The sequence below is a fragment of the Hoplias malabaricus genome, chromosome Y (genome assembly GCF_029633855.1).
Source record: "Hoplias malabaricus isolate fHopMal1 chromosome Y, fHopMal1.hap1, whole genome shotgun sequence".
NCBI classification, from domain to species: Eukaryota; Metazoa; Chordata; class Actinopteri; order Characiformes; family Erythrinidae; genus Hoplias; species Hoplias malabaricus.
Genome location: NC_089820.1, coordinates 69,035,333 through 69,052,220, shown reverse-complemented (window position 1 = coordinate 69,052,220; position 16,888 = coordinate 69,035,333). Strand labels below are relative to the sequence as shown.

Below are 16,888 nucleotides of genomic sequence, written 5' to 3'. Positions count from 1 at the left end.
ATTTACATATTGTAACTTTCCTACTTTATGAGTGTCTTATGATGATTTATAAGGAGTTATAAGATGTTTTAATGGACAGGACACATCTCAGTCAGTTTTGGGAGGTAATACATGTCTTTTATAAAGCAAACACAGTAAAGTTTACAGCCAGTGGTGAAACATTTGAAATGCATTAAAACATTGGGGGGGAAAAGCATATTTCACACAAAACAAAGACCACAATACAGTTTTTGGGGAGAAGTATTAAAGTAATGTCTGATAACATGTATTATCATTGATTACTATGTGCAATAAGGAAGAATCTTGTGTGTGTGTGTGTGTGTGTATAAAGGCTGATTACAATAACAACAGAGGTGTACAGTAAATAACATTTCATGGGATAATAACATATTTAGCTTAGAAGGAGAGAGTGAAAAATGTCTGATGATCCTCTGTAGCAACATTTCTAAATCTGGGTTTGCATTGTGTCATAAAAATCATTGTAAGAATGACAGTGTTTTTGAATGATTAAAAAAAAAAACATATATATATCGATACAGCTTCATTGCATGAAGGCAGCTTTTATGTATTTTTTCACAACTTACACAGTGTTATGGCAAGTGATGCTCATTGGAGTAATCATTTATAGCTGTTTATGCAGGTTTACTGTTAAATGCTTGTGCATTATAACTACTGTTAATAAAAACAGACACAAATACGCAGACCACCACAGGACCTAGGCGTCCCAGACTGCACCAAAACCTTCAGACGCTTTGGGGGGCACTTCCCTCTTAAGTCTAGGAGAGTTACTGCTGAGTTATTTTAGTTAAAACACGTGGACTGAGACACAAGAGGGGCAGAGGTTAACAGATTTCACCATTCTGGCCAAACTATCTGTTTTACACAAAGCCAACATGTACGTTTCCATTAGTGCAGTAGACTTCGAAGACACACACAAAAGAAAAAAGCTTGTCCATTCTTTCTTGTTTTCTTTTCTTCTTACTCTCTTACACCTTCACTTCTTTAACTCTTCAAATGAGGAAAAATGGGAGGATAAAGTGGATGATCAGCGCTTGGCCGGTGAAGCAGTCCGGCTTCCTCCCTGAGAGAGACAGGGTTGGGCAAGAGAGAGAGAGAGAGAGAGAGAGAGAGAGAGAGAGAGAGAGAGAGAGAGAGAGAGTAGTAGAAGAAGGAGAAGAAGTTAGAAAATGAGGAGAGAAATAACAAATGAAATGAGAATAAAACAATAGAGAAATGAAATGAAAAAAAGAAAAACGAAAACATATCCTATGTCCAAAAGATTGTAGACACTCCTTATAATTGTATATATATATATATATAATTCACCCAGTGTTCACACTGTTTGTTTAATCTATAGGATCAAATCCTCACATCAGTGATCAAACATCAGTGTAAAGCTGTCTTAGAAGAAGATTGTTACTGCAATAAACAGGAAGAAGGTCCTGATTAACACTCATCATTTCAGAAAGAAATGTTAAAGGAGCTGGTGTCCACAAGCTTTTGGACAGAAGCTACCACTGTGAGTTGTGCAGAAAAGAAAGCAAAATCTGTTTAAATGTGAGCTAGAATTTGGGACTTTGGATAATCCTTGACACCCAAAGCTTTTCGTTTTTACACAAAGAAAGAAAAGCAGCCGTTAGAGCAACTCCCGTGACTGAGCTTGATGGAAACTAATCAAAATTCAGATGAAACTGCAGCAGAGAGAAGGAAGATGAAAAAAAAAACAACAGCTCAGACTAAAAGCTGATTAGCTCTTGAACAATGGAGGAGATTTACTCTGTGTAACATAAAACCACTTCAGGAGAAAAACACAGAAATGAATGAAAAACAGTTCCTTGGTTGAGTTTCCATTTTTCATCATAATGAAGTCTGCTGCCTGGGAACTTCCACTAATATCTGCTCAAGAGATATGTTCCGGTGCCACTTTGCCACAAGGGTACACTAATTAATGTCAGCATTACTGTGAAGCATGAAGTAATGTCTCAGATTATCATATAATGGTGATAGCAGTAACTAATTATATTATTATCCGTGGTAGTATTAGAATTAATGCTTCAGATTGTATTAAAGTTTTTTCATGATTGCACCCTGTACATATCATTTAACAGCTTCCAGGATCAAAAATAATGTTAAATATCATTAATATCATTGGTTTGTTAATTAACTGAGAAATTGCTTAACTGTTTAGCATGGCTTGCATTAAATGGGTGTTTTGGTTTTGTGTGTGTGTGTGTGTGTGGGGGGGGGGGGGGTATTTAATGGGGGCAGTATCCCCTCATGTAGGCTGTGCCCTGTTACACAAAAATATGTCTTTAGATTGTTCACATTTAGGCTTTAATCTTACTGAATTTCCACTTCTTATTACTGGGAAGAAACTGAGAAGTGTTTGTGGGATTTATAACTGAGCACAAAAAAAGTGTGTTCTACATAAATACGTTTCTTCTTTTTCTTCAAAAAGAGCAGAAAACTTAAGTGTGAGGTAGTGACTGAATGCACAAAAAAAGTAAGAGCGCTTTCGGCGATAAACATAATGTCTGTGACCATGGAGCCAAATCAGGGACAAAAGTTTTCCAGAACTCTTTTGAGTTATGATTTTGCACACAAGCTTCTCTGGCACCCCTCAGATGGAGCAATGCCATGGTGCCAGATGCAGCTCAGAAGTCTGAAACTGAAAAAAAATTATTTGAACCAACCCAGCAGAAAGATTTAAATAAAAAAATATTTGTATCTGAAAATGAAGCGAAAATAAAGAAAATCATCTTCATTATCAAAAGATTTATTAAAGTGAGAAATGAAAAAGTTGTTATTTAAAAATCCAGATTGTAATCAAAAGTATATATAAATGGAAAACATTAAGTTCCAAATTGAGGTTTTCTTTTACTATTCATTTATTTAAAGAACAACACGTTTAGCCTTGATGTGGCTCCACAGAGATTCAGTTTGTGAATGGGGGGTTTACACTGGGTTGATGTGATTCTAAATAATAATAATAATAATAATAATAATAATAATAATAATAATAAACAATTCCCTTCTACATGATTCTGTGGGCAATAAATAGCAAACCAGCAAAAAGCTGTTAGAAATTCTTGCTACTGCTGCTAGCATCCTGCTAACACAGCTAAGCAATATAAAATTACTCACTGAACAGGAGATGATGCATATCACTGAAGAAAAGCAGGAAGAAGTGTTTCTACACATTCTACACACTCCATAAACCACTCAAACACTATAAACATGTATCAACCAAGATAATGACTCAGCTGCACCCTTTTTGTAGTGCTATAAAATAAATGGCTTCTGTTTTTTCTATATTCTTTATCCATTTTACTTCTTTATTCCATTACTATGCATGTGCACTCCGTAGTTCCTACAGTTGCACACTTCAATCCTGTATCTGATGCAGAGCAGGAGTGGTGGATCATTTTCTGCACTACAGCGACACAGGTACGAGTGGATCAGACACAGCAGCGCTGCTGGAGTTTTTAAATACTGGGCCCAATCATTAGCCACTTTTTTAAACACAATTTGCAATTTGAGTCCAGTGGTCACACTAAAGTGTTTAAACTTCAGCAGCACTGTAGTAGAATTATAATGTGCACTTACATGAGCAGTGGAACTGATTTAAAGGAAAACAATAAAATAAAAACAATAACATATTGCACCAATCATATCCTAAATAATAAGATCAATAAGAAATCATTATGAAATGATTTGAGATTGTGTTATAAAATGATTCACTGCCATGATGTTTCATGATTCACTGAATCATTTCCTAATGAATAAATTAAAATCAGCTCAAGTCAGTCGTACACTGTTTGTATAATAAGTGTGTGTTTACCATTTTGAAGATTTTGGTGAGGGTTCCCTGGCCATCTGCTGCACGTCCTTTTTGACCCTTTGCAGAGCCATGAGCCTTATGATCTCCCTGCAGACCAGAAGACAACTTTAACATTAGCATTAGCATCCAGAGCATTTTTGTAGCCTGTAATATTTGCTCTGTGGAATTGAAAATGTATTAAATTACATTTAAATACAAAATACTAAATATAAGCAGTTAATAATTGAAGTTGAAATAAAAACAAATTATAAAACGCAACATAATGATATTTGCCTCAAAGCTGGTGCTTAAGCATTAGCTAGAAAACAATTGCTAAGTTAGCCTAATTAGATATAGTTGCTTTGAGCAAAGCTTCATTTATCTTTTTTTAACATGTTGCGATATAAATGGAGAAACTCTGGTAAATCAGCTGAACATGCTTGGAAACTTTCAACTTTCACAGCTCAACTGCTGGTTCTTGTACAACTATTCAACATGCATGGAGGAGAACACTATCTGCTAATTCTGCCACATAAGCGCTAAATGCTTGTAGGAGAATGCTAACTGATAATGCTGGCACAACAGCTCCAAGTGAATGGAGGTGAACCCTAATTTCCAGTTACATGACCCCTACAGGCTAGCTCTGTTATGAGTGACTGGGAGAGAGGAAGAGTCAAAGTTTAGGCAGCTTGAGTTGATCTTGATCCTTACAGGATTTAGCTTAAACTTTGTTCAGAAACTGATCTGCACTTTCCAAGATTAAAATCATTGCGGTTACAGAAGTTTAATTGATTTTTTAAACTTTAAGTGCACTGATGACCAATTGGCTACAGAACTCCACAGTGATTAATGATCAGGGAATAAATATCCGCTTCATTTCTCAGCAAAGTGTAACTCTGTCAGCAAAGAGCCAAAAGTTCCTTTTTGGAACATAGTTAGAGGAATAATATGAGGGATGAGGACACATTATTCAGTATTCATCGCACACTGTAAGCATTTAGGATTGAGTTCTGTCATTTTTTGAGGGATAAAAATGACTAAAAATCTCCAGATGAATCATTCATGAAGTTGAGTTCAATCCAAGAGATAATGATGTGAAAATGCATCTGTTTCCTAGGAGTTTCTGAGGAGAACATTAGCTTTTTCTGCACACTCTTCGTTCCCCAGGCTCCTCACTTCTTTTTTAATGGTTTAATTTAAATATTTTATAATGGAGTGAAGAAACAAGGGAGGGAGAGAATAGGAGGAGGAGGAAGAGGAGGGAGTTTCAATTAAAACCACAGGAAACAAATGAACAAATAAACACAGATTTAAACTGAAAATACACTAACAAAAAAAAGAACGGGTATGGATTAAAGGCCCTGAAAACAAGCAGCAGAAGAGCAGAATTGAAAACCGGTCTGGGATCAGCTTCAAAACTAAAGACAGCAGATCCGTTTGCACCAACCTTTACCAACAGAACAGAGGGGCGCTATACCTGAGACACTGGCAATGTGTATTATTGTGAAAAGAAAACAGATCCACTCTAGCACTAAAAAAATAATAGAAGTTTGCACTTTGTGAACATGTTTTCTTAATTTATAAACATGCAGAAAAAATGCAAATAGTTCCCTCAAAATAGTTTGTTATAATCTAAGCCCCATATTGCTTAATAAAAACAAATTAGTTAAAGTGGAACAGGGCCTTAAAGTTCCTGCTTTTCTTTGGAGATGTTACAAACTGATTAAGTGTCTCCAGACTTTTGAATATAAAGCATATCTTCTGAGATCTTTTTTTGTTGTTGTTGTACAACCAATTTACTTTGCAAACAATGGCCCAGGACTGGTGTATTTGCTTCAACGTAATGTGATTTATGTCATCACTTTTATCCTGAAGAGTAAATTGAATCTGACCCCAGATCAGCAGCAGCAACAAATAATAATAATAATAATAATAATAATAATAAATATAAGTTAATTTGAGCTTTCCATTCCTTTTTGTACATTTCACTATCAGCACCTACCAGGCCTAACTTTGCTGTGAGAGAATGCCACTGTACAGAGAGACAGACAGAAAGAGGGAGACAGAGAGATAAAGTAAGAGAGAGAGAGACGTGTAGAAGAGAGGAAAGTGGAGGATGAGTAAGGCATTTGCATGTGGCAGGGAGAGATGTGAAAGTCACTGACAAACACACAGTGCACACTCTATATCAGGACAAATGCATCCTTTTAATTAATAATGATAATTATTTCAATGAACGACTTTAGAAGCCCGGGTGGAATGGGAGGGCCACGTCAGGAAGGGCTTAAGGAAAAAAAAAAAACCCTGTGCCAGTTTGACTTTGTGTAACTGGTTGATGCACTTTGGCAACCCCTTACTGGAGCAGCTCAGAGTTAAACAACAACAACCAACAAAATTCTGGAAGATTTCTGTGAGGAACTGATGGCAATCAGCCACATAAATATTAGTGATGTCAGGCATAGATGAAATTGGATATAGTTGTGTATCTAAATAGTTATGGATAGTTCCCACTGCTGGGAGCTTTATGTTTAATTAATACATACATTCAGCTTAGATTGCACTTACCCTAGACTTGGGCGGAGCAGGAGACACCTGGAGGGAAACAGATACGAGAATTAAATGTATGTGTGGATTGTTTTCAGCTCTGTGGGGATTGACATATACATCGTTTACAGTCCATTCTGATTGTTTACAGTATGTGCATCTTGGAGAACAGAGAGAATATGAGAAAGGATGAGAAAGAGAGAGGGGTGGGAGAAAGAGAGGCAGAGAGAGAAAGAGATAAAGGTTCTTAAGATGAGAGAGAATGTGAAAGAAAGTGAGAAGGGAAGGAAAAGGAGGGAAATGAGGGCACTAAGAGTGAAAGAATAGGCAGAAGACAAAAAAAGACAGAGAGAGAGAGAGAGAGAGAGAGAGAGAGAGAGAGAGAGAGAGAGAGAGAGAGAGAGAGAGAGAGAGTTACTCACGATGGACCTGAAGAAGTGGACCATAGCATTCTGGTCTCCTTTGCGGCGAGGTGAGGAGTGTGTGGGCCGCTGGGGAGAGGCAGACAGGGCGCCACGGAAGGAGCCCTAAGAAAACACACACACACACACACACACACACACACACACACACACACACACACACACACACACACAAACCAGTGAAACACACACTAAATCAAATTATATCATAAACTGGAATCTGAAGCCAGGTGAGCCACAGGCTTTAATACATCAAACATTAAAGCTGAATATTTCACCCAGTGTTCCCTGGGACTTTATGCAAATTATGTTCATTGCAGTGATAACTAATGACATCATTAGAATGGCTGCTAAAGTTACTAAGACAAAGAAATGTATACTTTAATATGAGTGTTATTAGTGTGAGACGGGGGAACCACACACACACACACACACACACACGCGCACACACACGCACGCACACACGCACGCACACACGCACGCACACACACACACACACACACACACACACACACACACACAGACATTCACATACACACTGAATCACCATAATTATCAGACTCCACAATAACACACATTAAGCCTTAATCAGAAGTGGATTCTTGGAACGCTGAAAAAAGCTGTGCCAAAGCAATTTCACTTCAGGGAAATGCATAATTTTCACTGTGTGTGTGTGTGTGTGAATCCAGGGGGTTTTCAGAACCTTATTTTTCTCACTGTATATGTAATGTGCTCTGGTTTCCTCCCACGCTCCAAAAACACACGTTGGTAGGTGGATTGGAGACCCAAAAATGTCCGTAGGTGTGTGAGTGAATGTGTGAGTGTGTGTTGCCCTTTGAAGGTTTCCACCTTGCACCCAGTGATTCTGGGTAGGCTCCGGACCCACCCCCGCCCTGAACTGGATAAGGGTTACAGCCAATTAATGAATGAATAATATTTTGCTACATAAGAAAAAAGTTTACGAATACATTTGTATACATTTCTAAAAATAATCACAGTAAGTTCTACTCACTTATTATTAGGTAGTATTTATATTCCATTAACATACATTCAGTTTTGGCCAAAATATATGTGAAACCTTATTTTTAAATGTGAACAAGACATCATTTAAACTACATTGTTTAAATCCAGCAGCTTTCCTTCACACTGTGTGTAAATGTCATGATGAACTGACCAATAGAAATGTTCCAAAGTTACTCTGAATAAAATTTTTTACAATTAATTTCACTGAAGGTTAAGAAGTATTTTCCTTCTCCTGTAAAGTTACTATTATGGAAATGCTAATAGTTCATAGTATTTAACACTTTAATCATGTGAAGTAGATAGTACTGAATAGTTCACTCTGTGGAGCTCTGAATAAGCTGCCCGTGAGCCCGACCGCCATCACCACAATCAGTAACAGGACTAGGGGCTTTACGAGTGAAGAGTGAGAAGAGAGGATCTATTAGCATTGGTTTTGATATTTGACAGAGCTCAATGACCACAAAGAACAGTTTAATTCCTTTTTACCTCACCCCATGCCCAATGCCTAGAGGGGGCGAGAGAGGTATAAACATACTGTGAGCTTTGGAACTGTGGAGCTTTATTCAATCCCTTTGTATTATTCCAGATTCAGAACTAAAAACCCCAAATCAGTACCTGATATTACTAATGTTTATATGGCAGAATGCCTTAAAGGAACTCTAATATTTTTACATTTAAATTACATCTTCAAAGTCATTGTGATGCTTCACTGACCTGTAATAGAGAGAATAAATCTGCTGTTTTTTCTACTCTAGACTCAGCACTGCTGTAATTGCGCTATGTAACGTTTGGAGGAGGGCAGGACACCACTGCTTCTCCACTAGGGGGAGCCCCAGGAGCCAAAAACCCAAATCAGACATAGTGTTCCTTTAAACCCTCACAGATGTTCCAAAAACTACACTGAAAGTAAATTTATTTCACTTTATTTTTGATGTGAAAGGGTTGCATGAAATTAATTCTTTTACATTCAGATATATCAATATAATTTGAGAATGAGTACAGCTTGCTCAGTTTACATTTCTGGATGTAGATGACTTTGTTTCATGCAACCATTTGATTATTAAAATAAAGTCAATTCAAAAGAGCCATTTTTTCTGTGCAGAGGAATACCCCTCAGTTCAGTAGCAATATTGGATTAACAACTCTCCACCAACTTGTGACCATATAGTGCCCTTTTTTTTGCAGTGAATGATGCTTCAGCTCTGTACAAAACACCGCTCTCCATTCTACACTAATTTATCCTGAAGCTGGTGGAAGTTTCTAACAGACGATCTTGTTTACTGTGAAAGTATAGCTGTGTGTTTACGCCATCATCTGAGTGTTTATTTGTTTATTAACATATATTAAAGTTTGCCAGATATAGACTCCCAGACGGTTACTCAATTTCTGTAAACTCCCCTTTATCCATCAAGACAATCTTGTTTAAAAATTGGCATAAAAATCTAACCAGAGGTTCTTCTGAAAAGGAGAGCATTAATCAAAGAATTCTTCTTCTTTGCTGCAAGTAAGTCTCTGCTCCAATAGAAAGGCTTTATATAAGATTTTCGAACATTGCTTTGAGGATTTGATGGCAGTCACAAATGTGCCACCTCTCCATCACTCCAGAGAACGAGTTTCCACTGTTCCATTGTTTCACAGCCTCACGCTGGGTGCAGTGGCGGATCTAGGGGGTGGCCAAGGCCACCATGAATTAATCCCAGAGAGCGACACAGCAAAATAAAATGAATAAATACATAAATTAATTAAGAACATCTCTGAGTGCATTCAACACAAAGTGAGTTAACTCTGAATCAGCGAAAGCTCAATCACTCACTGCCAATTCCCTCTGAAATGTTCAGTTTGTGAAATAATGGATGAAATAAGCAATAACACTTGCTCTGGCAATCAGTGCAGTGACTCAGTATTCACAAATAAACTCTAGAGAAATCTGATTACACATAACTCTTTGGAAAGTCTTTACAAGGTAATTTGTACTGGTTTTTTCTCTCTGTTTTCCATCTACTACTTGCAGTGATATCAATGATATGCAAATGCTGAATGTAAATGATTCTCTTTTTCAAAGAAATATAAAGATTTGCAGTAGATATTAAATTGTTGCTGTGGAAATTTGATGGTACTGAGCCACATAAGCACCTGGACTTAGTAATATTTATATTGGATATTTAGATCAGGATCAGAAACACCAAACCAACTCAGCCTTCAGGTTTTGGCTGGAGCTACATCCTCTGGGCATGGTGCTTTAGGATATTCCAGAGTGTTCCATTTCATTTTTATGCTTTTCTATAAAATATACTCAGCCCATATCTGTGTCCACTGCTGCTTAAGTTAGTAGCAGAGTTTAAAGGTCATAAAGGGGTGTCCAAAAATTATGGACAAATCCTAAACATCCAACCAGCTTCAAATGAACAGGAAAATAGTGTTCTCTGCTGTTAGTTTTGTTAAAGAGCATTGTCTGCAATGGTTCAGAATAATCATTAATTCATTCATTCATTCTGTAACCCTTATCTAGTTCAGGGTGGCGGTGGGTCCAGATCCTACCCGAGGACACACCTTGGAGGGGGCGTCAGTCCTTCACAGGGCGACACACTCACACATTCACACCTACGGACACTTCTGAGTCTCCAATCCACCTACCAACGTGTGTTTTTGGAGCGTGGGAGGAAACCAGAGCACCCAGAGGAAACCCACGCAGACACAGAGAGAACACACCACACTCCTCACAGACAGTCACCCGGAGGAAACCCACACAGACACACAGAGAACACACCACACTCCTCACAGTCATCTGGAGAAAACCCACGCAGACACAGGGAGAACACACCACACTCCTCACAGACAGTCAGCCGGAAGAAACCCACACGGACACAGGGAGAACACACCACACTCCTCACAGACAGTTACCCTGAAGCTGTGTGACTGAGACACTACATGTACGCCCCATTGGTTCAGATTAAATGGAAATGAAATGTTACAGATGTGAACCAACTGACTGAGAGTGTTCTGGTTCTAAAGAGTTTAGAGAGCCAGAACAGTAGAGCGGTGATGTAGGGAACCAGACGTCTTCCTGTAAATGCGCCTCAAATTATTACAGTGAAAGTTTGTAAACACACTGCTCATGTCTGACACACTGTCTAACAAAGGCTTTGAGGCAAGAGGTTTACATCGTCTGTTCCATATGAGACTCTGTGGATTGGTGGAAGTCACTGATGGCTGTGAAGAGCGAACTCACATCTACAGCACAAACTCAGAATTGTGAGAAGACACCTGGTTCCATTCACCACCACTGGAAAAAAACCTGAATTTCGACAGTCAACTTCTCCACGCTTGATCACTTTATGTAGAAACGCTCAGTGGAAATTCTCCTTTGAGGACCATATCTTTCATACATTTTCTAACGGTCGTATTAAACAATCAACTTCTGTTTGGCTGAATAAATAAGCACATTATTGTGGTTATAAGGTGTGTCCAGGGACCCTAGCTCTCACTATAAATGTACAGAGTATTAAATATCCTTAGGACAACTTTCTAATGGGCAAAATGACTGACATACATATTAATATATTATTTACCTCTAAATGTATCTCTATCTTATTGAACCTTTGATTTACCTGTAGGTTTTCTTACACAGTCGCCTCTATACTCTTTTTTTTTTTACATGTTGATATAGGTCTACATTACAGTACCTGTAGATTTATGTCAACATTACTGTACTCACATTTTACCTGTTGATTTTGATCTACTGTACATGCCTCTTAACTGTCTGTTTAGGTCTACACTACTGCACCCACGTTTACCTGTAGATTTATAATACTGTACCTGCATTGTACCTGCTGATGAATGTCTATAATAAAGCACATTTAAATAAGACACTGCAATTCGAAACAAAAATCAAAGATAAAAAGCCACACACAGGTGTCAGAATCTTGTTATGCATTTTTAATCAAGCAACATAATCAAACGCTGAGTGTTTTAGAGCAATTTTAGTCAGACAAAAAGACAAAGCTCTGCATTAATATTTCACATAATTCCTTTCCGCGGTCCCGGCCTTAAATTTCTCTCAAAGACCTGAGGAGCTTGACTCTGCAATGAATTAAAGGAAAACACCAGCATTTTTCAGCTCTGTGTGTTGCTACTGGATCATTATGTTCAATTACAGCAGTTTGTTTTAAGATACTAAATATATGTCCAATTAAACTGAGCACATCACGGAAGCCAGTGAAGCTGGTAAATTCCATCAGTCCAGGAAAATCAGAAATACAAATGTAAACAAAGCTGCAAGTTGGGTATTTGAATCATGTTAAACACAGAGAGGTAAGACCTGAGGCAGTCTGCTCCCAGTGTAATTTGCTAAGTGAAAAATCTACAATAAATATCTGAATAAAAATAATGTACAATAAATATTTTCTGTTTTTTTTTTTAAATAATAATCGCTGTGAGAAAATGATGACTTTTGGCCTGAGTCAGCTACATTCAGTCTACATTTTTGGGTCTTTCTTTATTTAGAGCTAATGTTTTTACTCCATTGGAAATTTTACATTAATTTCAGAAAAATACAAGAGAAAAAAATGCTGGAGTTGTCTTTTAATCACACATTTTGAAAACAGCATATGAATTAGATTCTACTTTGGACTACTATTTAAATCAATAGTAAATATGAAATAATGCTTAACAACAAAGCACACATGGCCAAATGTATTTGGACGCCTTATCAAATGAAAGGTCTTAATCAGGAGGATTTTGTACTTTACTGCAGTAACTGTCTCTGTTCTTCTAGAAAGACTTTATATCCCTGTGGTGAACTAAGGAGGTGTGTCCAGATACTTTTGTACATGTAATGTACAAGGAATACAAACATAAAACTTGCATTAAAGGGTTATTAAAACAAAATAAACACAGAAAACATTTATGCCACTTTATTAATATATTTCCCACATTCACATCCCATGCTAATCTCGCTTTTTTTACATTCTTGTGTCATTGTTGTCATAATGAAACCTCATATCTCCAGAATGGCAACTTTGTGGGGAAAAACATTGGGGGGGGGGGCTACATTACACCTATATAAGCCTTTTACTAAACCGACATAAACCTGCCTTATTTCAGCTAAGCTTAGTTAGTCATAACCCTGCTTTAATCTCTTTCACCCTGGAAAAGTCTTATGAAAACTGATAGTAATTGAAAAATGTATTTATTTATTTTGTTTATATATGATATATAAGTTTATGTCAATTATTAAAGGCTTATGTAGGTGCTTAATAGGCTTATGAACATCTAAGAACAATTTTCATATATAATCAAATGTAAGGTAAAAAAAGGAGTTATGAGGTTTAAAGACTGCAATGATATGATGCAAAAGAAATGGACAATTGGAATACATGTAAATAGGGTGAAAAATAAACACGCTTGGCACCAAATTCCCTTTGAACAAAAAAATATTCCTTTATCTTAGAGGCATCTATGAGTGAGTACAGTTCCTGAGGTTTTGATTTTTCAATCTTTTCAATTGTTTTAGCACTTAGAAAGAATAGAACAGTGTCCAGTTAGATAAATGTGTCCATATAATACAAATACACCAGATTACACATCCACTGTCAGTTCTAAAAGCATTTAGCAGCTGATCTATCAATAGTATTCAGTAATACAGCTGTTCTGTAATGAGACCAGTGGAAAATGTGAAGCAAATAATGAGTTGCGTAGAATTCTTCTGTGTTTTAATTTCTCCCGAGAACAGAAAATAGGATAAAATTACAAATATTACATATAATAATGAGTATAAATCTGGTCTGTCCTGGAACATAAATCATACTTCCCATTCTTTTTAAATGCTTATTTCTGATATATTTCTTTTATTCTGTAATAGAAGCAAAGCTGCTTAATTTCAAGGAGAATAAAATAAAGGATTCAAATATCAGCTCATATTTCTACTGCCGTAAACTAATAATACACTTGCGATAAAAGGTTAGAATCTGCAATAAACTCTTCAATAACGCAGACATCTCTGATAAACCTGAAGGCATACGTTTGGTAATCACATGCTGATATTCATTAAAGTGTAAACGATAAACATAGTGATTTAGTGCAGAATATATATATATTCCCCCACTCTGTACTACAGCGCTTCTGTATTTAAAAGCTGTTTGTATACGGTGCCTTTTTCTTTGTACTTTGTATAGTGGATTAAATTAAATTAATTCAAGTGATTTTTCTATTAGTACATGAATACTATTATTATAATTTTATAAATGCATTTGTAAAAGTGTATAACACAATTATCTAAAAGTAATTTTCAAAACGCAAATTATAAAATATACGTATAACTTTCATAACTCTACATAACACACACATTAATATTTTATCACATTGGATAGAAACATAAACCAAAAACCCGCAAAGACCTGTGTTTGCAGGTGTTATGTAGCTTTATGAATAAGACCTATATAAGCCTTTAATTACAACTGCTGTAGACCTTCATAAACATCCACACTCTTTAAAAAGAGGCTTTTTTAAGGGTTCTTTACTAAAGACAATGGTTCTACTTAGAAACACAAGCTCCTTATAGAACCTGCTGCATGGTGAAATGGTTCTTCAGAGTCATAAGGTTCTTTACATCTTTAACTGGACTTTGTAACAAGAGTAGAACTCTTTTTGGTGCTAAACAGAACTATTTTCAAAAAGTGCTACTTAGAACCATATTAACACTTTTTTCCTCACTCTGAAGAACCATTTCAACAGGAATGGAACCTGCTCTATGTAAAACACGTGGTTCTAACTAGAATCACTGCCTTAGTTAAAGAACCATAGAAGAACCCTCTTTTTAAAGAATGTATAAAAACATTTTCCAAAAAGCATCACAGCAGCTGATTTACAGTTTTCTGACAACTGAGATGGAAACAAGGCTTAGGTCAGTGTTATGAGAGGTAGTGAGGTACGTAGTAAAGTGTTCCCTATATGTTTTCTATGTGATATTTTAGTTGTGTTCACATTTGAATCAGTTTAATTCAATCCACTATTCTTTTTTATTTTATTTTCGGATTAATACACAATCTTTCCCAAAAGTCACAGTAAAAGCCAATGCTAACCTTAGCTTTCTGCTTGGACGGAAGAGTAAGGCGAGGAAGTTGCATATTTATCAAGAAAAACATGTATCAGGAATACTGAAAAAAAAAAAAAAAAAAAAATAAGAAACTCTCTTGAAACCTAAACACATGTCCAGACCTTTTAATACTCAGTGTGGATACAGATTTACAGATTAAACTGCTAAATCTTGAAGTTTTAGAAATTAATTTGATCTTGGCTTTTAATATTGAGTTGGTGCAATATTTAAAATTAAAAGGGGGTCTAAAATTCTCTTCTGCATCTTCAGAATGAGTTTAAAGTGATAAAGCCTTTCTCTTTTAAAGGTATAACACACTGTCTGTGAGGCTCATTGTGTCTCTGAAGAATATTTTTAATCATAAATAAAAAAAAAAAAAAAAAATTGATATCAAGAGTTTTACATCTTCACACATCATCACTGTCCAGAGAAAATCATGTTTTTATTGTTACACTCCAAACATAATCTCTTATTAACCAAGATTACTTTAAATCTAGTGAATACATATTTAACATTTCCCATTATGAGTTCATTGCAATATTATTATAAGATTTTTCACCTTCTTTCAGTTTTTGACTAGTTTTAAGTGACTTTTATATCTTATTAAATTGGACTTTAATTTTACAAGGTCAAAGAAATAATGTCAATCGATTGAAAGACATCTTCTGTAAAGATAACATCCCTAAAAAAGTAAAGCTGTTAAGAGGCGTGTGAATAATCTACACACTGTGCACTTCACAGCAGGCAGAACAAGAGAAATGTTCCAAAAACGACTTGGAATAAAAAGTATTAAATAGACTTTCCTTAAAAAGTTAAGAATATTTTGGCTTTCTAACATCTAATCTTATTTGGACAGTGGCAACATGTGTTTGATTAAAACTTAATGCATTTGAACTAAAACTTTATCCTCAGTCACATAAATAAGAACAGAACAGAAACTAACCACAGCTTTGTGACAGAACAGAGAAACTCAGAAGTCTCTCTGGACTTTATGTCTGTTTTAAATCTTTTAAAGCCCATCTCTGCTCACCCTGCCCTCCCAAAAACGGCAATATGTCTTTAAACCCGATCCTTAAACCCATTCCGTCCCTAGATCTACAGGTATGTTTTCTCACTGTCAAACTGCAGAGATCAATGCAATACCTCCCATCTTTCTCATGTCTATGGCAGCTTTAGAAAAACTGTGAAAGTGTAAAGTAGCAACGCTATAAAAGCGCTCACAGAAAAAGGTAAATTCTTTACAACACAGTAACACTTTCTGAATTTAACAGCGTTTCATTTTTATACTGAAGCTATTTCATCCTTTCAAAAGTGTGGATAAAGCTGCCCTAGACACACATTCTTAGGAGTTATCGCTCCAGATTTGTTTGTTTTTAAAGATATATCATCACGGTTCAAAAAATAAAATACAGCAGAACAAAAATTAAAAACAGTAAAGAAACAAAATCAAGAAACTGAAACTTTTTTGCAACAAAAAAGAGAACAAGCCCCTTGTCTGAGACACGTACCTACGTCTTGGCAAGTGATTCATCTTAAATTTGATCTGTAGTTCTGAGGACATTGGAAGAGTATTATATGATAATTTGATTCTTTTCTAGACATGTTTTACTTGCTTTTACTAAATATATCAAGTGATAATTTAACTATCCTCTCAAAAAAACAAAAACAAAACAAAATAATAATAAAATAAAATCACCAGCAAACAGATGAAAATGAAGAAACGGAAAGATTCTTACAAGAAACATCTCAGAGACACAGAAGTTCAGAAAAAAGTGTCTCTAAAGGAGTCTTTATCTCTTTTTAAAATCTTTTAAAGCCCATCTCTCCTCACCTTGCCCTTCCTCTTCTTGTCAGCAGAAAAGAGCCGGCCGATCTGGTCGAGGACGCCAGGGTTTTTCTTGCTGCGACCGAGCCGGAAGCCAGACTGACCCGAGGAGCTTCCTGACGCCATCCTGTGTGGTTTCTCTCTGGTTTTCTCGGTGCAAA

At 36.3% G+C, this 16,888-nt stretch overlaps 1 protein-coding gene across 4 annotated transcripts; it reads right to left on the bottom strand.

The window, feature by feature from the left end:
* Positions 1 to 504: 504 nt before the first annotated feature.
* LOC136679408 (myelin basic protein-like) lies at positions 505 to 16,867 on the bottom strand. 4 transcript variants are annotated; one of them, XM_066657914.1, is made up of 7 exons: positions 16,734 to 16,867; positions 6,787 to 6,891; positions 6,386 to 6,412; positions 5,823 to 5,852; positions 3,842 to 3,928; positions 3,145 to 3,167; positions 505 to 1,081 (listed from the first exon to the last, which is right to left on the bottom strand). In XM_066657914.1, exons 1-6 carry the CDS (start codon positions 16,851 to 16,853, stop codon positions 3,165 to 3,167), a joined length of 372 nt encoding a protein of 123 aa, XP_066514011.1. In that variant the 5' UTR covers positions 16,854 to 16,867; the 3' UTR covers positions 505 to 1,081; positions 3,145 to 3,164. The 4 variants fall into 4 exon arrangements, with proteins under 4 accessions (XP_066514011.1, XP_066514009.1, XP_066514012.1 ...); XM_066657912.1 differs by lacking the exon at positions 3,145 to 3,167; XM_066657915.1 differs by lacking the exon at positions 5,823 to 5,852.
* Between the last annotated feature and the right edge of the window lie 21 nt (positions 16,868 to 16,888).